Source organism: Poecile atricapillus, chromosome 1 (assembly GCF_030490865.1).
Source record: "Poecile atricapillus isolate bPoeAtr1 chromosome 1, bPoeAtr1.hap1, whole genome shotgun sequence".
NCBI lineage: Eukaryota > Metazoa > Chordata > Aves > Passeriformes > Paridae > Poecile > Poecile atricapillus.
Window position 1 is genome coordinate 14,417,693 of NC_081249.1, and position 24,772 is coordinate 14,442,464.

A 24,772-nucleotide genomic window follows, 5' to 3' on the forward strand; every position below is an offset into this window, starting at 1 on the left:
TCAGGAATATTATGTTTCCTCAAGTAATGTGAATTCGTAATAGAGATCTTAGTCATCAGACTCTTCCCAACAAGGGCCAGACAAGGAAGCAAAAATGTTGCACTATTAGAAATTACATGAGGGAATAAAACCCCTCATACGTAATAAAGAAGAAACACTGCAAATTTTCATGGCAGTACTGACAGGGCCCTCCATTTCAACCTTACATATCAACAGTCCAGCAGAGAAAGGGACTCTAGAACATAACTGGCCTGCAATAAGAAGAGTTTAAAAGACTTAATACCACGTGTATTGAAGCAACAGTATGAATTTATATTGGATAATATTAGATACTTCTTACAGAAAGAATGCTAATTTAAAGCATTACTCATTGTGTCTGACCCAAACAACATGCACTCCTAATCACCCTTCTGTTTCAGTTTTGACCAAATTTCTATCACTGAAAGTTCACTTACAATTATAATTCTTCAAAGTTTTACTATTCTTTAAATACTGGAAACAAGTGCTATATATAGCCTCAATATCAACAAAAATGTTTTTTTCTAGGATATTTTAATTTAAGGCAACAGTTAGATTTAACAGAAATAAACCATAGAGACTATTTCTTCTAAGTAGCTAACTTGGATATACTTTTTAAAATAATATGTCATCTAGAAATGATCTTCAAATGAAAATATGAAATAATTACTGCTTCTCCATAAATCAGGACTACCATGACAACAACACAGGCCTAAGCAGAAAATAATGCATGCATACTTTTAGAATGTTATTCAAACATTGTTTCAGTGACATTTCTAGAGAAAGTATAGTCATAGCACACACTAGTGGTACAACTCCCGTATTATGTTGTGTGTTAAATGTAGCACCACTCTAAAAAGTAATGTTTCCTGTGGGCAGAAAGAATTAACAAAGCTAAAGGATTAAGCATTTTACTAAAACATATTCCTATTTCAAAGCTCACACAGTGGAGGAAGTAGAAATTAATTTATTTTTTTAACTGTAAAAAAACAGATACATTCTGATGAGTCACATTTGGGAAAAAAAACCCCACACTAAACCTGTTGGCCCCGGTTAGTCCTGTACAGTGCAATGCTAAGTCTGAAATATTTAGAAACTGTTCCATTGGAATGCATGAAACTCTACAATGATACAGCAGACTGCCTGCTACCCAAGCCAGGATCCTATCATTTTAGATCTCATGTTTTTTCAAAAGGAACATAGGAGCATAGATTGCATTTGCAGCAAATCTGGTAATAAAATCAAATTTCTAGCTTTCAAATTAATTAATTCAGTGCACAATTCCAAGGGTAAATCACTTCAAAATTCTACTCTTACATGTGTAAGCGAACAGGATTTTCACAAAGTAACATCTTAAAGAAGAACTATCTCTTTAAATGCAATAACATTATTTTCTGGCTTCTGAAAGACTGGCAGGTTCAATTCTTCTGCAGAATTACTGCAGTGGGAAACACCAATGAAAACTCCATTGCTCCAATGTATTGAAAAGAGAACATCAACTGTTCTTCAGTACCAATAGCTTGTATTGGTAAAGTCCAAGAAAAGGAATTCTGAATAATTATAAAACTCTATTCTTAAAATATGTTGCTGCATTTGAAATAAATATCATAAGAAGTAATACTGTGTGTTGGTAACACACAACTGAACAATGTCTTCCTCTTAAATGGCATGAGGCCAGAAGTAAGAAATGAAGAGATCATATTTTGGGCTTAAATGAGAGTATATGTAAGAAAGTTGAAATAAGTAACTCCTCACAGAGTATGAAATTAAGACTATGGAAAAATAAGCACCGATAGTTTAACTAAAAATATGGTATCCAAGAATGTTAATGGATTTACACTACCAGATTTCATCACTGTTTCTATAGCTCTTTTGTACTTAATTCCAGTGCTTATTCAGAAAAGTACAATGCTTTCCTAAGGAGATACTTCCAAGGTGTTTGAGGTAAAATCACCCTGAGAGTTTCAGCTGCCTGTGAGGAACAGATACCTTCCTCACAGGAAGGGATAGTAATTTAACACTTCAAACTTCTTAAAACCCATCTGCAGCTAATTTTTACCATGCCACTCAAGCTGTCAAGTAGGATGTTGATGAATTTTTTCATTCTTTCCAGACTCACTTCAGGAGCAGAATTACTTTTTATTTATATATGATGCCCAAAGGAGAGTCACAGTGAATTTCAAAGTAAGGAACTAAAATTTTAAATGTTACTTAATTTAGGGCAGTTAAATGAAAAAAATAGATCAGGAAAAAACTATGTTGTCATAACACTTGTGGCTCAGTAGTCACAGGAATCTGTCACAGATACTTGGATATTAGGTGTGATTTAAGCAGTCATGCTAATATTCCAGGCAAGGTGTTGGAACAAGGTGCCCTAGAGATTTTACAATAGCATTTTGAGACATTTATGTGCTAGGAAAATGCAGGTACCTGGTTCCTATGACTAACCTGAGTAAGATCTGTTCTAGAAATAGCCCTTTCACACTTTTCTGAAAATACAACCATGTCATATCACATATGGTTTCTATTACCTTCATAACTCATTGCACTGTAAACATTTCATTTTAGGCCTGAATAGTCCACTGGCTTTAACAAGAAATGGATTCTGTTTTAAACAAATTAACTAAGAAGCACTTCAAGACCTTGTTTCAGCAGGCAGGCAAAGGAAACCATTAGAGATTGTTTTTGCTAAATTTTCAATAAATAATACCAACCTGTGTACTGAAGATGCATGGGGTGTCCTACATAGAGCATGTCAATATGGGGTGGATGCTTTACCCTGATTAGCCTTGTTTGGTTCTCCAAAGAAGGAGTCACACAAAAGCTTGGAACAAAGTCCTTATGGCAGTCCATGTTGGTTCGACAAACTTTGCTGGCTTCAATAACTTTTCGTGCTGGCAGACAGGCATACTGCAAAGGGTATTTAAAATCATTATGAAAGGTAAAGGTATTTTCCAGCAGATCACAATAAAAGAACAAAATACTCCTTTTTAAGCAAAGAAATGTCTCACTGATATAAGCCCATAAAGAGCTAAAATCTGACTTTTTCCCCTAGTTTTTTGTTGTCAAGTCCTGACGAATCTCTACCTGATACATATTCAACCTGTCATTCCTTGTTCTGTAGTGTGGAAGAGAGGGTATGTACACATACCAAAATACAAGCAAACTATTTCTAGGAAAGTATATATATGCACAACAAAAAATCATGACATCTTAACATAGGTCAGTGATTTCTAATGGACAGAGCCCATAACAACATCCTAGTGACTTATCTGTTCAAGCTGAAGTTTCAGCAAATAAACCAACAAACCTACCAGGTATGTGGTAGCTAAGAAAACATTCTCAAGATGAACACAGGACTCAATGCACTGCTGTGCCCCAACCCCTGCCTATAACAATCTTTCACTCTCTAAGTCTGACAGACCAGATCTTTCTTGCTCCCCATAGGCCAAAGACGCTACAGCAGAAAGGAACAGGAAATTAGTTTTCCTTTTCATGTCTCTTAAAATCTCAGTGACACTTTTCCTTTTGTTCTAAAAATAGAAGCAAGGAATCTTAATCTACTGTTTGCCTTGGGAGGAAAAACAGAAGTAACTTCTACCTTCTCAACCTGATCATTGCACTCCTCATGAATGCATGAGTGTCAGACTCTCACCAGTAACTTTGATACAAATTCCTTCTATTCTAATGAGGGAAAGAACACACTTTCAAAAACTGCTACATAGGACTGCAAAGACCATTTTAAAAAACTGTTCAAAAACTCACAACCAGTCTAAGGACACTTGAAAGTCACACGGTCTCAAGCTTCCTGATGCTTTTATTTCTACCCTGCTCATAAGTAGCAGCTACAAGCTACAAGCCCAGGCTCAATGGAATAGTGATTTATCAAATCTTGCTGCCACTGCTGTATTTCAAATGAACCACTGGAATGTGTTCAACTCGTAGTGGTTAAATACCACAAAAACACCCTGGAGTGGCAAGTTTACCACTGCAGAAACTGTAAACATAGCAGATTTGGAAAAAAATTATTTTAATTTCTTCGGGTATTTATCACTAGTGTCAGAACAATAACAAACTGGTATGTGTAGAAAAGTTTACACAGTTGATTCTTGTGCTCTTCTGCTTGTAAAGAGCCAACAGAAATATTCCATCACTGTCAGTATGGAACATGTATTTTAACAAACATTGATGTATTTTCACAGAATCATAGAATAGCTTGGGTTGGAAGGGACCTTAAAGATATCTCATTCCAACCCCAGTCACGGGCAGGGACACCTTTCCCCAGACCAGGTTGCTCAGAGCTCCATCCAGCCTGGCCTTGAACACTTCCAGGGATGGGACATCCACAGCTTCTCTGGACAACCTGTGCCAGGGCCTGACCACCCTCACAGCAAAGAATTTCTTCCTAGAACCTAATCTAAACCTGCCCTCTTTCAGTTTAAAGCCATTCTCCCTTGTCCTATCACTACCCGCCCCTGTGAAAAGTCTCTCTACAGCTTTCTTTTTAGCCCCCTTAGGCACCGGAATGCTGCTAAACCCTTTTATAAGGGAGTAAGTCAAAATCCTGAGAAACTTTGTTTCTATGTGACAAGAAAATCAACATGGTTTAAAAAGATTCAAGTAGGGCTCTTATTTTGAGAAACTGGGCAATCTCTAGGACCTTCTCCTGCATGTTTTTATTCAAATTTAGGGAGCAGCACTGCTGGCTTCAGACAAAATAACTGAACAGGTAGTCCAGGGCTTTGCTTTCTCTGTAGTGCTCAATTCCTTTAAAGAGTGAAACACCAAAAGAAGTAATTTCGCCCTTTTCTCAAAAGTTGTTTTTTCTCACCAGTATTGTGCATCCAGAATACTGAAAATGACTGAGGTGTTTTTCTGCCTAAAGGAATGAGGTATCTAAGATTTTTTATGATTCTTCCAGAGACCCCCTGTTTGATTATGGGAAAAATCATAACTAATATATTGTGGTTTTTTAAGCTGTAATTGGGAGAATACATGCATACCTTTATTATGAACTGGATATTCTTAAACACTTGAGTATGCTGCATAAGTGTCAGTAAAAATTACTAATTTAGCATAAAAAAAATTAGATTTACCAAGGAGAATTAGTAGTTTAAGTAACTTACCAGATGGCTGTCCAACTTACTGCTGTATGAAAAGCAAATGTCTGTGAGGCTGTTGTTACTACAACATTCAACTGTGCCATCAAGTCTCCTGTAGACTAAAGAACATAGGCATAGAGCAAAGAATATTATTTGCTGAGAAAAATTAGTCTCTGAATGAAGTAAAACAATCATCCTACAGCCTTCAAGAATTACAGTCATTCACACAGCCTAGCAGAGGCTCAACTAAAAATAAAGCGTCACCACCAATATGTGTGAATGTCACATGATTTCAGTCTTGCCACATACTGTTTTTTTCACCTTAATAAATCTCCTTGAGATGCTGGGGATCTACCACTGCAATTACAAGTTTTAAGCATTACAAGTTGCAAAACACTTTTATATCCATTGCCCCTAACTTGCACCAATGGTTGGCATAGAAATTTGTTAGCTACTACAGTACTGATTTCACTGGCTGGCTATGGAAATGGCCAAGACTCAAAACATACTTTTTTAAACCATGAAAGCTTTTACAAGACTCAGATTATGAAAGTTTTCCAAGCCTTGAAGGCTACAGCAGTGAATAAATGATGTTTTAAACCATGATTTAACTAGCCTAGAAAAGAACCTTCATACATATGTTCTGGAAATGAATTAAGCCTAACTTACTGTCCAACAACAGCTTAAACATACAAAGACACCGAAGAATGGTCACAGTAAGGCTCTGTATCACAGTAACTGCAGTCCCTTCCTCAGGGAGATCAAGCCTGTGATACTGGTTGCTGATTTATCACTGCATAACCTGCAATCCACTGACATGGTGCTTTATGCCTGGGGCTTACAGGTGCAAGCACTGTACCGTACAAACCTTTTTTCAAGTACCCTGAGGCTAAGAAACTACATATATTTTTGAAAAGCAAATGACCATGAAATTAGTTTCCTTATAAACTACATTGAAAACACTTTTTTTTTAAATTTCAAGAAGATCCTTAGGGCATTGTTTTTTCTCTAGCTTCAATACTCAGATAGTTCACTCTCCATTAGTTTTATGGTAAACTAGATGGAATTCATTTGCTATATACATTTTTATCAATGCTCTGTATTTATGTCAAGTTATGAACAGTCAAGATTTTGATAAATGACAGCTGCTGGAGACCAAACAGAGTTCATTTAATTTCAGAGGAATATTTCTCACTGCTGGAGGCTTGTGACTCCGAAAATGCAGACAGACTGGTCTGATTAGAAGGCGCTAGTATGGCTGCTAACACAATACAGCAACCAGGCTTGGAAGCAATATTGAGTCTACAGTATTAAGCCTCTAGTATTTCAATCTAAATAGGATTGGTTCATCTGCAGAATATGCAGTTTTATCACCCATGATTCCAAAATTGCACTTCAGAGAACAGCAGAATCTGAAGATATATATATATATATACCTAAAACATCTGAGAATTGGCTCTTGCCATCCCTGCCCAGCTGAAAGCATGGGCCAAAGCTGCACTCCTCTTCAGAAGCATAATCCAAACTGTCAGACCTCTAAAAGCAGGTTCTTATCCATATGCCACTAGTTTCCAGTTCAAATATTTATCTTAATACCAGTTATAGGACCACTTTCTTTACATACTAAAAAAAAATAGATTACTTTTTCAGACTCACAAAAGTACTGCAGTGCATCAAAACCATGGACAGTCAAGTTGCCTGACCTCCTATTTATTTCCAGGATGATGGAAAAATGCAGTGATAATTTTAAAGCTCTGAATAACATCCTACAGGTTTCACTCAGCAGCAGCCCCTTACCTCTGGAATTCAGTTTCCATGAATGGAAGAAATCTTAGAGATCTTCAGGGCATGTCACAAGACGCTCAGCCAATTTAACTTGACTGTTCTTTTTTGTTCTACTCTATTTTTGTTTATTGTTCTAGTTTAGTTCAGGTGGGTTTTTTTTTGTTTTTTTGGTTTCCTGGGGATAAGCCCTTACAGCAACAAGCACTCTAATGTATAAAAGAAAACAGAAGGAAGTAGACTGACTTCCAGAAGCAGTATGTGCAATCCAGACAAAACTGAGTTTATGGGCAATGACATAAAACCCTATAGGGAGACAGATCCAAAGAAGGGACCATAATAAAACACATCATCGGGTTAAATCCTACAATTTGCAATTTCATGCTGATCAAAGCTGTGAGGTAACATGAAAAATACATCTGCAAAAGAAAACTGAGTTGATCCATTTTACAGAACTTAAAACAGAAGAGATAATTGTACTACTGCTAAGTTCTGCAATATCCTGAAGAAGCAAATTTTATTATTCAGATCATACAGGATATTTGCACAGGATGACTGAAAGACAAGAGAAATTCCTCTACCTAGCCCTCCCTCACTTTCAGATTTCATAAAACAGCATGGCACATATTTTATATATATATATACGTATATATGTATATATGTATATATGTATATATGTATATATGTGTGTGTGTGTATTATGACACATATTTATATATATATACATATGTACACATATATATACATATATCTATAATATTATATATAGATAATATTTTATATATAAATAGTAACTGCTTAAGACAGGACAGCAGATTTGACTTACAAAAAATCTGACCCTAACAACAAATTCTAAATCCAAAATAGTCTTTAAGACATGATAAAATTAAAATATAAATTAATTAACATACAAAATAATGAGGAGAGCACCTTAAGTCATACCTCTAGCTGGAAAGCTTAATTGCTGTAGGGTGGCTGCACTTACACAGTAGCCGACCTGTGACTTCTCTGAGATGTCTCCCAGACAGGAATTCCAGTCTTCCACATTATAAACTGGGCAGTCTTGTAGGTTAGTGACAAGGTCTCCCACAAAAAGACCTCGCGGTCCATTGGCAGGAGAATCCTGAGAAGAACAGTGAAGTCAGTCATATCAGTATAATTTAAACCATAAGGATTGGTTTACAGTTCAACTGAATCCTATGGAATCTTTAGGTTAAGACACTAAAAAATGGGGGGGAAGGGGAGGGAAAAGGAAGTCTCCAAGTGTCCTGGAGACATCTTCAAATTTGTGTAATTATTTTCATATAGGTCAAAATGGTAAGAAAACCCACAACTTACTAAATTAAATTAAACTTAAATTAATACCCTGAATCCTGAACAGGTGTACCTATACTTTCAAAGGTAATAAAGCATTATAAACGTCACTCTCTCCTGAGTTTTAACAATTGACTTTTAGATCCAAGAAAGAATGGATCCTTTCAGCTCCGCTGTTCAACTGTGCTGCATCTGATTAACTCAGAAAAAAATTATTCCTTTCCAGAATTCCAGAAGTCTATCTCTACTTTGCTTCCAGCTGACCAAACAAGGAAATCAGCTCAAAATAATCTTTAACATTAAAAACAGATAGCAGTAACTGGACTGATAATGCAGTTTCCAGTAGATTTGCTTTGTGCCAATACTGAAAAACATTTAAAAACTCCCAGAAATAAACCCACAAACTCATTTAAAATGTCTCAACAGTTTTATAGCATGTTAATTAGTCTACCATTATTCCTACCAGGTTCCTTTATTTACTAAGATACATGAGACTGAAAGGAAAACTTCAAGCAAGTTCAGTATATTAGATTCTGCAAAGGGCTACACTGACCAAACGTGATTGAGATAATAAGAGATACAGGTACATTTCAGCTCACAAAGCATATAATATGGAAACAGCAAATATCCTTCTTACCTCTGCAACCTCAGTGACAAGTGCTCCAACACCCGTGTAATAGAAAGGGAAAAGAATGGCTGGCAGCAGAAACAGCACCATGAAACTGGCAACACCAAGAACAAAATTATGCCACACCCCTAAAGAGAAGGCAAAGAAAAAGTTTTTAAATAAACAGTAATGACAAAAAGCTGGTTTTTAAATGACCCTACAGCTGTCTTTAATTAACTTTCCTGAAATTATTACTGTAAGAATAAATGAAAAGTTAATTTATGAACATAGCCATAAAAGAAGAGTACGAAGATTACAAACTTCAGCTTCTATGATGCCACTTTGTAAAGGAGTTTTAGAGAAACCTCTAAGCCCCTGAGAATTATATGATCAGGAGAGCAGTAAGTCCATTTCTAAGGTGCCACTCTACCAGATTAAGATTTCATGTACCACTACTTTTCTAAGTATGAGAAGGCAATGTACCCAGAAGAAAAACTGTGTTTCTCAATCAATTATTAAAATACAGTCGATATCTAGAAAGTCGTCTTCAATCACAAGTATTTTTAAAAATAGTGGAATGAAATGTATTATGTGTTACCTTCTACCACAGTAACTGTTGAATTTAAGAATTTCAATAAATGGGCTTATTTTTTAATAAATACTGTTTGTCCTAGAGAGGAATATGTTTGAAGTTTATTTACAATTCAGTATTTGTGATGGTAACCTACAATATTTCAATTAAAATTATTACATGTGTATGTGCCAAACGAATTTAGATAACTATTTGAAAAAACTCCTTCTTCTACAAGAAAATACGGACCTAAAAACCCAACAAGAAACTAAACTGAACAATCAGCATTTCCTGACCTGTTGTTTTGGGGAAGGTATTTGCATTTGCCATCTCTGTGGTATGTGATTCTCCATAAGAAGCAATGAGCCACTACCATAAGACACAGTCAGCGTTCACCATCAAAGCTTTATGGCTTTCCACATTCTGCACTACACAAATTTTCTTATTTAGCCTGTGTTCTCAGGCAGTTTTACATGAACAATGCAGGAAAACTTTTCAGTGTTGAAGAGCCTTTATTTCCTTCTTACAGTGCTTCTTCATCTTGTTATGAGGTGTTTGATTCAATTCTATACTTATAGTGCAGTTACACAGTAGGAATTCAATTAAATATATTTTTAAATATTTTAAACCTATCTTTCTTGCAGAAAAAGAGTATAAATCATAGCATATGGCAGACTTCTCTTATCTCCACATCTCACCTCACCTTCTTTTACACTTCTAATGCTGCAGAAATAAGAGACATTTTTGGAGCTCTTTTAAGTGTTTCTTGCAATTTCCACTGGTAAATGCTACTTAAAGCAATTTCTTTCTATAGTTTTAATTGTATCCCATGTAAAGGCACTCAGATAGAGGAAATGTTTTTGTAATCAGTTCTCCTTATCTCACATACACACATTTATTTGCAACAAATCCAGAAGTACTGAACAAATATTTTAATTTTATTGTTTTAACCTTTTTATCTTAAAAATATTTCTTCATCTTAACAGCTTAACAAAAGACAAAAATGTAATATGGAAACAACATTCTTTTCAACAGTGTGGCTGCTATACAGAGTAAGCTGAAAAAAACCCCCAACCCTTAAAATAATAATTATAAAAAAGAGGTGATGGAACTGATAGAGATTGACAAGGAATACTTTCAAGCAGCTATGGGCCTTGCTACCAAAATTGACACCATTTGCTGTGTGGAATACAGCAAAAAGTCTAAAATAGAAAGGTTTCAAACTCATCCCAGGTGATCCACAGAAAAATAAACATGCTCTAAATGAGAATACCTGCAGAGGCACACCTCCCAGTCTACCTTCCACTTCATCTCTCTAAAACAGCCTCATCCTTGGACACCTAATTACTTACATTTAAAAAGGGACAATTCACACAATCCTAAAACACCTTAAAATAATTTATTAACTATGAATTAATTAAAAAACAAAATCAAAACCATTTAACTCCTGTTAAAGACAAGATGAGATGTATTAAAAATTAACCCAGACAGTAATACAAATATTTGAACTACTTACAAGAACGTGTTGCACAGAATCACTTTCATCTATCCAGTAGGCATGGAATCATGCAATAAATATCACAAGTCTTACAAGAACACTCATTTCCTATTCTTGAGCACATGATGCCATCTACTGTACAAAAAATGTATTTTTTAATCTCTAGACTATAGCTGGACTACAAAAAGAATATTTGGTATTGGCCTTTAGTCTAGCTCTGTTGCTTAGCTGCTATACAAAAATCTGAGATCATGTCTCTCTAAATTCAAATTTCTGAACACCAGGAACAAGTTCATTCAACTGTTCTGACAAATAGAAGAAATTGGTTGTTTACTGAATATGGCATTTTATCATTATCAAACATCCTAGTTCTGAAACATATCTACCATAAACTGTAAAAAAATGCATTTATTTGTTATACCTAACTGAAAGCAAGCCATTCATGCTGAGCATTCTCGCAACATGCTTGCTCTTGCCTTGTATTCCCCTATTTCAGGTTTCCTGAGAAACATGGAACATTATTACAGGTGTTTGCTTGTCATCAAAACATGCAAGTAAATATTTTCTATTACATCTTAGTATTCTATTTTTCTAGATAATGCCCCAAGAATCTGTGTAAAAAAACATTTTGAAATTCAGTATGCTTTTTTTTTCAGTTCTGTTCCCAGTAGATGGAAATGGAAACAGATTAATTTGAGAAACAGGGCTTCATAAAAGTTAGTCTATTGTAGTGAATTATTTTTGTTGATTTGGGTATTTGGAATACAGATATATTTACCTACCTAACATTTGTAATTATTTACTCGATTTATGAAAGCTTGAAAAAGGCTTCTGTATGTTCACCCTCTATACGATGTTTTAGATAAAATATTCAAGAAACAACGTTAATAACTAAACATTACAACAGGCTGGCTGCTAGCCTGCAACAGAAAAACACCAGTATCAAGAACTGAACCAAGATGATAACTTTTCTATCTTTCTTTCAGTTCTTTGGGAGTCACCTTTGTCTCTAGAAATAATCATACAAATGGTTGAGGCAGAACAACACAGTCTCGGTTTGTCTATTCACAGCAACCAGGCTCTACTTCCCAGTAGCCAGAGACTTCAAAAAACATCAATTCAAAAACATCTAGAGGTTATCTAGAGCCATAAGCTAGGATTCTCTTTAGATGTTTGTGTTTTAACCTTTATTTCCTCCTGATGGCAACATCAAAACACAGTGACCTGTATAATAACACAACTCACAGGTCAGTGAAAATCACTCACAATACTATTGAGAAATAGATTGCTCCTATTGCAGAAAACAGTAGTGAATTGTTCAAGGATGTTGACCTGTGACAGGAAGTCCTGTTCTCACAGCACCATTCTGGCTATTTCCCAACTTGTATGCTCCAAGGTTTTGTTACTTAGGCCATACAATGTCAGAAACATCCCAAACCGCAAACAAAATAGACAGGAACTTCTGCACCTGCTGCAAGAGCTCTTTCTAATGAGAGGAAGATCAGAAACCACAATTTTTCCATGACCTCACAACTAGAACTTCTTACGCACAACCATTCTAAATTAGAATTTAATAATATTTTTCATGACAGGAAATTTGCACTCATTTAAGATCCCAGAAACTGACATGTCAAGCCCAGAAAGCAGCCCAATAAGGACAGTAATGATCAAATGATTTTCTGAGATGCCAACACAGGTCCAGAACAGAAGGATCACCATTAGGTAAAGAGAAGGTTTGGTACTTATTAATTCTAAACCTTAAATACTCAAAGATTCACAAATGATGCCTTAGAATAAGTAATAATGCTAAGCAAAGATTTAATAAAAAACCACAAACTATTACCTGCACAAAATATCCTTAACTGCTGGACAGGAGATATCAGCTGCAAGTGAGTTGTGAAGAGGTCAACAAAAGCTCCAGGATAGACAATGAAGATAAAAATCCCAAATCCATTAAATCGTACTTGTTCTCTTGAAAAGAAAAAAAGAAAAGTGAGGAGGTGTAACTACAAACAAACAAAAGAAAAAATGAGATTCTACATAGCACAAATTTTTTGACAACAAGAATGACTAAAATTTTAATTATAAAACTGATTTATTTTTTTACTATCAGTACTATCAGTACTATCAGTAATTGAGAGATAATTAAACTAAAGGATGTTTTCTGCAGTAGTTGTCACTTCTAAGCTGTATACATTTTTAAGTTTGGTTAAAAGATAAAGGGTAAGTTCATTTTCTGTGTCCTGGTAACAGTAAGACATAAAATACTTTTTAAAAACCTACCTAACTTTCATGTTAAGATGTATTTCAACAATTGGGGTAATTGTTCTTTTAATTAAAAAAATGTCATTCTGTAGAAAGCAGTTTCAAACTCATCTACGCAAAAATACTTGCAAGAAGCAACCACTTTCCTTTTAAAGAAACACTTCCACAGTTCTGGAATTTTTAATTCCTCTGTTTCTCCTAAATGGAACCTAGAGTGCCTTGCAAACGAATAAAAATGAGGGAAATATCATCTGAAAAAATGAAAACAAGGCAAGAGGTTAAAAAGACAAATGCTAATGCCCTTCCAAACCTTAACACTCTATGGTTCTATTTAAATATATTAGGAGCTGACACTATTATACAAATAATACTTTTTTTCCAAGGGTTTTGCTATTACTTTTAAATGGAATTTTTTGGAACAAATACATTAAGGTTTTTTGAAGCTAGAAATTGCATAAGGGACTTAAGAGAGACATGGCAAAATAATGTTCCAAGACAAACCAGGCACAGACCAGCTAATCCCGTATCTTTACTGAGACAATGTACTGGGTCTAACATTTAATTTATTTCCATTTATCTATTTATTGTGTGTATACACCAAAAGAAGAGAAATAACTATACAAAATTATTCAGAATAGTCACACACTAATACTGTGGAGTTAACTCATCCCAATTAATTATTATTAATTGGTAGCAATCTCATGCTACCAATTAATAATAGGTAGTTTAATGCCTATTCAAGATTTCATGACTTGGGTAGAGGTTATACAGGGAGGAACAAAAAGACTTGTTTGGTACAAGCCTTGACTAAGCTAAGGCTCAAATATTTGAGCTCTTATAGTTCACAGCTAATGCTTTCTAGAACTGAAGTTGGCAAAAGTGTATTAGATTTCAGGAAGGCTAAGTGACTTGCCAGAATAATAACATTTTCCCACAGCACAGTTTTTTAGTGAAGTTGAAACTCTGAGGATTTACAGCAACGGCACTACAGACCCAACCTGTGTTAGAAGGAAAATAAAAAAGTCAAGCAGAAAACAGCAGCAGCAGCAACATTAGCTGCCAGTGTACAGTGGACCAACTAATTTCTCCTCTGGAAATAGCTGGGAACACAATTTTTTGACAAAAATATAACCCAAAACTGAATATTCAAAGCCTTTGCTCTAGACCTTGAAAAAAGACATCACACCATTAAGATACAATGATTATTCTTCCTTTCTGCTTAAAAAGAGCTCTGTATTAACTCCTAGCTCCTCTGCAGCCTGCCAGCAACACATAGAAAGAAAATTTTGTTGCTGCTTCCTGTGATGGGGTAAGCAAAAGGTTTATCCTCCACAGAAAATTTCCTGTGAATATTTGAGGGAAGAAAGCTGAAAGGCAAGCAGAGCATATGAAACACAGAGAGTCTCAAACCACCTTTTTGCGTGACAACCTTTGGGGTTACAAAAAAGGAGTTATATGGGTTAAAATGCAGTGGTAACTCCCTACACTCAGGAAAATCACAGAAACAACTTTGGGCTTTATCCTCAAAGAAGAGATAATGATGCTGTCCAGGAGAAATGTGGAGGACACCTGAACATTGGTCCCAGTAATCACTGCCTAACCTTCTTATGCTAAAGTGGCATTTAACAGTAATGACTAACCTGTCAAATAATTTTTGTGAAGTAATCATAATAGTTAAGGACATTAAAAATATAATCTTTGATCAAAACTAATACATCACTGAGGTTAACAGGGGCAAATCACATTTGACCAAGTTATTGCTTCAGCCTGTTCATATCATATTTCACAAGCTATGTTTAAACAAATCAATTAAATATCTATTTTAAAGTATCACCGTGCAATAGTATGAGTTCTTTTCAAGTACCAAATGTGCAGAAATGAAATTTCTGTGTAAAAAACAGGGCCACTTAAAAAACCCCTGTTTTAAACCTGATGCTATATTTGCAAAGCAGAAGTCCTTCCTCATGATATCTGTATAATAGACACTGTATTAAAACTCTATTCTTAATTTGTACACCCTTCCAAACTTCAAATCTAAGGAAGCTATAAATTACAGACTAAACAGACTCTCTAGATAAAACAAAGCAGTGCCAAACACATTCCTGGGTAAGTGTGTGCTCTGGAATATCTGGCTTTGTTGTCACAGTAGGTGAAAAGCAAGAAAGATTTTACCGAATAGCTGCCACCCCATGGCCGACTTCATGTATCACACCACTGATGAGGATTGCAGAGAAGAAATAGGTCAGCTGGCTGACCGGCAAATTGACACCAGGCACCTGTTGATGTGGGCATGACAACAAAACAAAACACAGGAAGAAAACAAGGGGTACAAAGATGAATCATTCTGCTCCTAAATTTGCTGCTCTCACTCATTTCCTCAGACCCACAACAGAACAAGAGCTGTTCTCATGCAGCACGATCAGTTTGCACCTTTAACCGACTTATTCAGTGCATTTTAAAATATATTTATGATACACTCTTTTGTTGAACATTAAATAGCTCTCCAGGCACAAAAGCCCTCTCCCTGCCCTATATATTCCCCACAGCTCTGACCAAATGTGTCCTACTCTATATTAAGCTTGAGAAGTTTATAAAAATGTACACAGACTTCCATTCAAATGAAACAAGCTTGGCACTCTGAGCATTAGTTTACAATTTCCTGAAGCCATAGCTATAGAAAAGATCCACCTTCCAAAAGAAAATAATAAAAATTGTATGGTACATTAAAGAGTATGAACATAGAAAGTTCAAAATAAGTTGACAGCTGAACAGTCTCTCCCTTCTCTTTTCCTATACAAATCACAAGATTATCCCAGTTTACAGAGTTTATAAGGAAAAAAAAAAAAAAAAAGGTAATTTTCAGCTATTCTTCATGTTTTGGTAGTCTAGACATGGCAATTTCATCTTAAAAAACCCACCTTAAAATGAGTATACTGTTTTAATTTACCTAAGACATAATATGCAGGCCCCTCATATTCTTCCAATTGCTGTGGATTCCCACCATTTCCAGGTCCTTCACTGTACTTGTCACAAGACATCAACTGCTTCCATACAGGTTTCAAAGCATTCATTAGTCAAAGCATGAGGAACCATCCCCTCCTTCCTCCTGATGCACCTTCACCCTGCTCGGTTCCATCCCCCTCAGCAGTGGGATGATATGACCACTTCTGCTGCTTGCTCTGGGGCATTTTGCCTGTCAGATCTACAGCTTTTTCTACCCAAGGCAGGCTGCACTTCAGTATGCTCACTAAGAACTGATGTGAACACAACCTGAATTGCAATTCAGCCTCACAAAAGAGATGCTGTGAGCAAAAAGTCCTGGCCTGTCTACAGAACTCTATAAAAACCAGCGTCATGGAAAACAAAAGGCTGCACATCCAACTAGGTAGGTCGGATTCTACCTTTGTTCAGTCCTGCATATTCTGCATATAATGCATATAAATCCATATTAATATATGTATTTACCTACCCATGCAGCAGAACTCTGCAAGAGGTTGTTGAGACAATGTAGCTAAAATAAATCCTTCAAAAGGATTCATTAATGTTAATCACCTCACACAATTCCAGAGTGTGAGAGTGACCAAGGAATTTACCTTAACTGGCTCAGCTGTGGTACCTCACAATATGAAAGACGGCCACACTTAATTTCTTAAAGATCATAGCTTGCATTACAGCATCAGCTGGTGGCACTAATGCATCACTTCAGTGGTGTTGCCTCTGCAGTGGGAGGACAGATGGGAACAGCAAGAGTTGCCATCTCAATTCCACCATGACTACAGCCTGCTAGAACACAGCACCAGATGCTTTCAGACTTTACGTCAAAGAAGCTATTTAAGATTCACCTAAAACAGAAGCTACGTCTCATGAAGGATTGTGAAACCAATAGCAGTATTTTGTTAAAAAGCACACTGTCTTGTATTTTATGGCCTTCTGGAAATTCCTTTAGTAAAAGAAGATCCTTTGCTTGTAACTCATCTGCCTCTTTCCTGCTTTTGTCAGTAGGCAACCAACACGAGAGGGGGCAGCTAAAGAGAAACAGCCCCGTTACCTATAGACAGGTAATTTAAATCAAGTACATGACTGAACAAAAGAGGAAGTGTACAAAAATCTTAATAAAATATAAACAGAACTGTTTCTCCCTCTCTACACACCCAGAGGCTAAAGGCTAAACAGCTTTATGCCACAGGCTAAAATTAATTTTACAAAGAAAAAGTGGGGTTTTGTTGTTTTTTGGTTTTTTTTAAACTAATTCACTCTCTTCCAGGCAGTCAAATGCAAATAAATAATTTAAATTAGGAGGTACTCCTAAGTCATTTTTCACCTCTTCAGAACCACATAAGTCTCTCTTTGGTGTCAATTTACACTAGCACATGCCCATTATAAAGAATACTATAAATAAATAAAGAATTATAAAGAATCAGTATTCTACTGATACTTGGTACAGGCAGAACTATACAAGGGTGACCATTCAGAAATGAAAGAATGATGTAAGAAAGGAAGAGAACCACAAGTCAACTTAGGAGAAGTAGCCTTATCCCCACACATGACATTACTTTATCCCTATCTATTAAACTGCTCTCAGTGCCAGTCAATCCTTGGTTTGATTTTGCCAGTAGGCAGTCACTGAGGAAACAAGTCTACATTGAAACTGTCAACATTATCCTACTTTTCTACTTCTGTTCTTCCAGTTCACACCAATTCCAAAGACACATCTTTACTTTAGTTCTGCCTGTGTTTCTCCAAAGAGCAACATATTGTTAATGACCACTTTAGTCTGGTGTCACAGAAGTGGATAGATCCATACAATGACCTCAGAAAATGGAGATGTAAAGGAGGTTTTTTTTACTCCAGAAAGGTTAGGACAGATCCTGTTGGAATCTATATTCACTCTGCTTGCGGGAAATACACCCAGCCATCCAAAAGCACTGAGTTTATGGCACATGCTAAATCAGGCTCCTGCACTCATGCCATTTTATAAGTCTAGCTGCATGCAGCCAGCTTAATGCTTACAGGAAGGTCTATTGTGTCTGCACACAATTCTCAACATCTGATCACTTGAATAACTGAGTACTTAAATAGAGCATCATGGCTGAGCACCTCTGCTCTAAGCCATGTAGCAGAAGGCAGAGCAATCCCATAGCACTTTCTGAATTTCTGGAAAATGACCATACATTTTGGTCAGATTGCACTCTTGGTATAAGAAAGGTGACTAGGAATCCTTCTAGGTTAAAACTGTTGCAAGACAATGGAAGTTCTTCCATTGCTGCCTTGTGAAGAGATTAAAAAGACAGTATTTGCAATCTCTCCTATCCTGTGAAATACATTCTGCTCTAAAACCATACAATATATTGTCCAGCATCAGAAATCCATAAAACTACTAAATCAGACTTGAAGTAGACTCTGCCAGAAACAGCACTTGAAATTTCACATAGTAAATTAACTCATAAGTCCTTGAAGAATCAAAGAATACCTCCTGACTAACAATGCTTTGCTTCTAATATCAAACAAAGCTTTCTGCCCTTCTTTCCTTTTCCACTGCTGTTTTGTATTGTATTAAAAGAAACAGAACTTGTATTTTCTTGTCAATTATGTATGAACTCTCCAAACTTTAAGGTCACCAGAGCCTCTACACTGTACAGCTCACAGGAAATGAGCTGTTAACTCAGTTTTATATTCTTAGTACTCTTAGTATTGTAATTTTATTCTTAGTACTATAATTTGGGGCTTTTCAAAATGACTCTCCAATTCCCACTCCTGAGGGCTTTTAATATAAACTCTTCCACATGTTTGCCTTCATTTGTCCTTTTACTATACCCACTCTCCCATTTTCAAGGCTGGTAAAAAACCATCTACATTTTCATGTAGATGAACATGAGGAGTTTGGTTGTTCTTGCACGGGAATATTTAAGCATTCCATACCCCATTTAGAAGCTGCTTTAGATCTGTGCACAGCTCTCAAACAAAGACTTGAGGAGGGAACACTCACCACAACTTGCAGCATTCGATCATTCTGGGCTTTCGGAGCCTCAGTGAGCATCTGGGTCAGTGTTTGCAGCAGGGTCTTTCCAAGCAGAATAACAGAGCCAAACATGGCAACTATTCCAAACACCATTCCTATGCTGAACCTACACAGAGAAGCAAATAGTTAACAATGCACCACCACAAAAGGAAAAGGGTATCATCTCTGGCTATGTAAATCTCTGCTTTATAGCACAAGTTATTACACAAAACACAGGGCAAAACTTACCTGATGCAACCACAATTCATCAACGCAGTACAAAAACACTTAAGGAAGCTAGTAATAATAATATACAATAATAACACTAATAACATATATTCTCCTTGTTTAATAAATGTTTTATATCCAAACCATATCCTGGATCAATTTTCAAATACTTTTATTCAGTTATCCAATACGTGTAACTATAAATATATAAATTTATATGAATATAGAAACATAACTAACAATGTATAATTGGCCATGTTGCACCATAGCTTCACATATTTAGAGACCTGGATCAAAAGATGGGGCAGCTTATGTAATTATGTATATAGGCATTTTCAGTACATTTTGCATCTTTCTCACAAACAACAAAACGGGCTAAAGAACAATGAGACTGAATCCTTTTTAAAGAACAACTAAAAAGTACAACTGTAAGACCATATTAACAGCAACTGGTGTTCTTCTCACCAATTTTTCATTAAAATCAATGTTGAAAATAATTCATGTCACTCCACCTACAGACAAATTTTTATTCAGCATTAATGTTATTATTCTTATTTTACACTGTCCTACAGTTGAGGGATGTGATAACTTTTTTTCATAACTAAAACACTTCACTACCAGTCCTTCTTCCGCTCACAACTGCGCAACTGTTCTCTTATCAGCCTTAATGAAACTCACTGGGAATTAGTAGATTTATTTTAAGCAACATGTACTTGTAATGTTAATTAAAGAGACTAGTGGAAACACTAGTCACTGTAATAAATTATACACGTTAAAAATTGTAATTGATATAGAGCTATTTCAGACTGATTATTACAAAATCATTACATACCACAGAAACCAATATGAGGCAGACCTTTATTTTATTACTATCTCACTGAGGGTAGCAATACAGGAAATGAACAGAAATTCAAACCTTACTCATTTTGTATTTTCAGAGCAGATACAAAATAGTGCTAGGAAGGCAATGGAGCAATAGTTTTCTAAACCAGTCCAGGAGCACCCATACTAAACCACCCTACTTATCTACCCATTCCCAGCACTGTGCAACCTTTGCATGGCAAGGTGCAGGCAGATGAAAGACAGAAAGTAAGCAAGGTGTTTCTGAGCAGGTATTATTGCTGAATGTCTGGGCAATGATTAACTACAGCTGTGTCTGAATACTGTGTAAACTCTAGTGATTGGGAGAGCTAAGTCTACAGCATTGGGAATAATCTAGGATCTGAGCAGCTGCTTTCAGACCAACTTCTCTATGCAGTATTGCATATAACAGCTGTACTCTTCAAAACTATCCATAGTTCAAACCACAGGTAAAAAAATAGTTTAAGGATTTCTAGTTTTATAGAATCTCCATATGCAACCTGTATTACATTTATGTATTTTTTAGCAGAGGATAAATACTTATACTGGCACAGCACAATTAGAGCAACCACTCTAACTGGTTTTATCATTAGCCTATTCAAATAGCCATGTCCACCCACTGCCCTTCTAATGCTGAAAGGCACCAATGCAGTTCAATTGTTGACTCTGTATTTGACAGAAGAAAAAAGATGCTGAATTAATACCATAAGTAGAGAAATTTGGGTTTCCATCTCCCCCAGTTGTAGAACTGGCGGTTGAAGAGAGCTGTTTGCCACCGCAGGTGAAAGGGAGAGACACTCAAGCCGTACGTCAGCAGCCAGTCCTCGTACGATGCCTTCAGAGAGTTGGAGGACTGCAAAACAAAGGAAAACCAGTTTGACCAAAACATTCTAGGAAGATTTTGTAAATGTGACCAAGCAGTCAATGTGATCTGTTTATATAAAAACAGATGTATAATTTCAGGTAGATGTCCTACACATTCTTTACATTTTGACACATAGGTAGGTGTGACATGTAATATGGAAAAATTATGCCACTGTTTTGATGTCATTTCCATTAGGTTTGTGGGAGAGATTGGGTATCCAGAGTTATCTGACAAACAAGGTCTTGCATCATCTTTCCTAGTGTTAGATCACTTTCAGTAGTCCTACTTTCTGGTTAGAAGGCTACAGACTGTTGATGGTATTCTTTCAGCATGCAATTACATTCCAATAAACATTTTAAAAATTACAATAATGAAAAATGCTTCCTTTTTCTCCAGCTGAAATAAATAATACAGATGAGATATGGCTCAGTTTTCTGTTAGATATCTGTTAGTAAGGATAAAAACAAGGTCTACTTTTCAAACACAAATATTATACCTGAAGAGGGTCTGGAACATCTGATCAGGCTGACAAAAAACCACAAGGAATTTAAAATTATCAATCTCTATTGCAATAGCAGTTTCACTATGGTAACTTCCCAGCATTTCAAGATACTTCTAGTAGTTCCAAAGATTTCTCTTGATGAGAAATATGACCTACGCTTATATGCAGCATTATCTTGAATTATAGACTAATAGACATGGTTTTTGAAAATGTTTACTTTATGGCACCTGCATTCTCAATAGGCTTTAGTCACCTGCTTCATGGAAGCCTGTGTCAGAAACCCAGACAAAGGAATGCTGTCCGTGGAGGTGAAAAAGGAACTCAGAGCTCAGGAAAAGCACAAATGAACCTTGAGCCTTCTGACATTGGGCAGTTCCCACGGCAGGAGTGTCTCTGACACAATCCAGACAAGTCTTTGGAGCTGTCTGAACTGGAGCATTGTTCTCAAGGCTCCCCACACGGAGCAGCACCTACTGAAGACATTCAGAATGTGTAGTTCACAACAGGCTCCCTTCTCCTCCCCCACGAGAAACTTTAAAAGTTTCTGGCTGTTGTCCGTGGCTCTTTGAACAAATTTAGAACTTGCCAATTCCTTGCATTCCTCCTGCCCTGCACCACAGTGGTGGGGCGTGAGGATCTCACACTGCACAATTCTATGAACAGCTTTTCTCATTTTGTCAAATTAATTAAAACTTGAACACTAAAAGTTTATTTCAAATAACAAATTTCCTCAGATGTGAGACCCATTTACTTGAGTCATTGTTCACATATTACCTATTACACCATTTATCCTTTCTGCCTAAATATTTCTGTGTCATTTCCTTCTTCTTCACCCTACTGATTTCAGCCACATTTTCGTTCTGTCAGCTGAGGGCACCATCAGAAATTTGCCCTGTAAGACACTCCCATCAACACTACCCACTCCCTATGGCACCATTAACTTTAGTGTCCACAATCATATCAGCTTTTGCTGATTTTAACCAAAGAGATCACAAGGATGATTAGACTTGTACACAATTAGTGATACATAAGCCAAGGAAACAAAAAAATTTACCTCCTCAAATAATCCACCGGATAATTAAGAACAAAAATACATACATCATTAAGTACCTCTGACATAAGAAACTGTCTTTTGTGAATTAAAAATAGCCGTCCTATTCCTCCAGAGAGTGAAAAAAACCCACCAACTCAAAACCACCCTAATACATTATTCTAATAAAGTTAATCAGATACATTGACTTGACACTTGAAAATGTGTTCCTTTTATCACATGCAAACCCCATTTTTTTCCCTATAAATGCCACAAATTCATCCCTTCTAATTCATTCCAACATCACAGCTCCACTGCCCTAGCAAGACATAAATAAATATGAAGTTTTCCAGGAAAAATATGGAATCACTGACCATACAGCTGTCAAATGTGGAAAAGAAAGGTATCAAAAATGTTTTATTTTGTATTTTCCCCATAAATTGTCTATGATCACACATTCATGATCACTAAATGACTGCAAATTTTTATAAAATATACTAAAAAAAAAAAAAGAAAAAGAAAAAAAGCTCTTTGCAAAGTTTTGCTCCTTCTGTCCTGATCCCAGTGGGATCACCACATTATACACATACCCTCATGCTTTGGTGTGCTTCAAGTTGCTTTCACACAGGACTTGGCTCTTCCTCTTTGAGATCTAAGGGATCTTTGTTAGATTACTTTTACTATAAAAGCAGTACCTATTTATTTATGCAAGCCTTTAAAATGCTGGACATCTGCTAAATGCTCCAGGAGCTCCATAGGTATCTGCCAGTAACCAGGAGTCCTTCACATTCTTCTCTGCTGGTAAAATCTGTTCAAGAGCTCTGAATCATTTCAGCTTCCTGACCTTAAAAGCTGAGAGCCAGCCTTGACTGAATGTGTCTAATGCATCCTTTATTTCTCACAGCAGGAGGGACAACCTCTTACCCTTCCCTCTTTCCTGAGCCTTTGGGCAGGAAGGAATGTCATGACTTAGGACGCTGGGGAGAAGGAATTCAGGGTGATTCCCTCATACAGAATCCAAGCTTCAATGAAAACGTTGGTTGCAGTGGTACAATGAGGAGCAACAGGAAGGACTTAACATTCAAAATTCCAGCTTGATTTGGCATAGCTTTAGTTTCCTGACAAAAATGTATCTTTCAATTTTAGCCATATTATAATATGTTGATTTATCTGGGCAAAAATACATTTATACACAGTTATATTTTCTATACTGTAGTCTAAGAGTCAGACTGCCAAATAAAATATTTAAATCTGAACAAAACCAGTAAGAGAACAAACTGAGCAAAAAACATTGCATATTGAACAGATTTACAGAATAAACATTAACTGCAAGTTACAGCACACATCCTTCTCTCGCCAAAAATATCAACAGGATCACACATGGAAAACTGCTCCCATATAATTTTTTACTCATACTCAAACCCTTGTACATCCTCTTGGTGTAATTACACTATTAAGTGATTTGAGATTTAAGCAGTACAATTAATTACACAGTACAATTTTGCTGTGGTTGCTAGCAGCCTTGGGTTGTGACTGTGGTGATTTACAGCAAAAAAAAAAGCAACCTGAGCTTCCTACTAAATCTGGTTATTAAATCCAAATTCTATTTCAACTGTGGTAAGCACAGTGAATCCTATGACTGAGATGTACAACACAAGATCTACTAGTAAGTTCACTGGAACTCAACAGCTCCCACATAATTTCTGACAATTAATAACGGTGGTCAACTTTCAGTTAAAAGATCAGAATTAAAATTGAATGCCTGGACTTTCATGCTTGCTATAGAATTCTAGGCATTTCCCCTTTTTTTTCAACATAAATCAGACATTAAGTAGACTCTAATGTAGGGTTTTGGTTTTTTTTTTACTCCCTTGCTGCTGCAAGAAATGGTGGCTCTCCCTGTTTACAAAAGAGAATGATTTTATGGTATAATGCAAAAAGAGATCTTCAGAATTTCAGAGATGCAAATGTTCTCAGCACAATTGCACAACAGGTCTGGTACCTGAGCTCAGTTCTTCCTTCACAGCCCAAAAGTCTTCACCAGACACAAAGCTGCTGCCAAAAGAGAAGCAGTCTCCTGGCTGACCTTCCTGGTGTGTCTCACTGCAGTCAGAGAACGTTCTTCTGGTAC

General features: G+C 36.3%; 1 protein-coding gene across 4 annotated transcripts in view; it reads right to left on the reverse strand.

Moving 5' to 3' along the window:
- MBTPS2 (membrane bound transcription factor peptidase, site 2) overlaps nt 1-24,772 on the reverse strand; it is a 50,420-nt gene that overhangs the window by 14,317 nt on the left and 11,331 nt on the right. For all 4 annotated transcript variants that reach the window (XM_058847864.1, XM_058847846.1, XM_058847855.1 and 1 more), the window contains 8 exons: nt 20,949-21,097; nt 19,144-19,282; nt 15,330-15,433; nt 12,736-12,863; nt 8,854-8,972; nt 7,845-8,025; nt 5,145-5,239; nt 2,733-2,928 (listed from right to left, as the gene is read on the reverse strand). In XM_058847864.1, coding sequence (XP_058703847.1) covers nt 2,733-2,928; nt 5,145-5,239; nt 7,845-8,025; nt 8,854-8,972; nt 12,736-12,863; nt 15,330-15,433; nt 19,144-19,269 — 949 coding nt within the window. In that variant the 5' untranslated portion in view covers nt 19,270-19,282; nt 20,949-21,097. The remainder of the gene's footprint in view (nt 1-2,732; nt 2,929-5,144; nt 5,240-7,844; nt 8,026-8,853; nt 8,973-12,735; nt 12,864-15,329; nt 15,434-19,143; nt 19,283-20,948; nt 21,098-24,772) is intronic.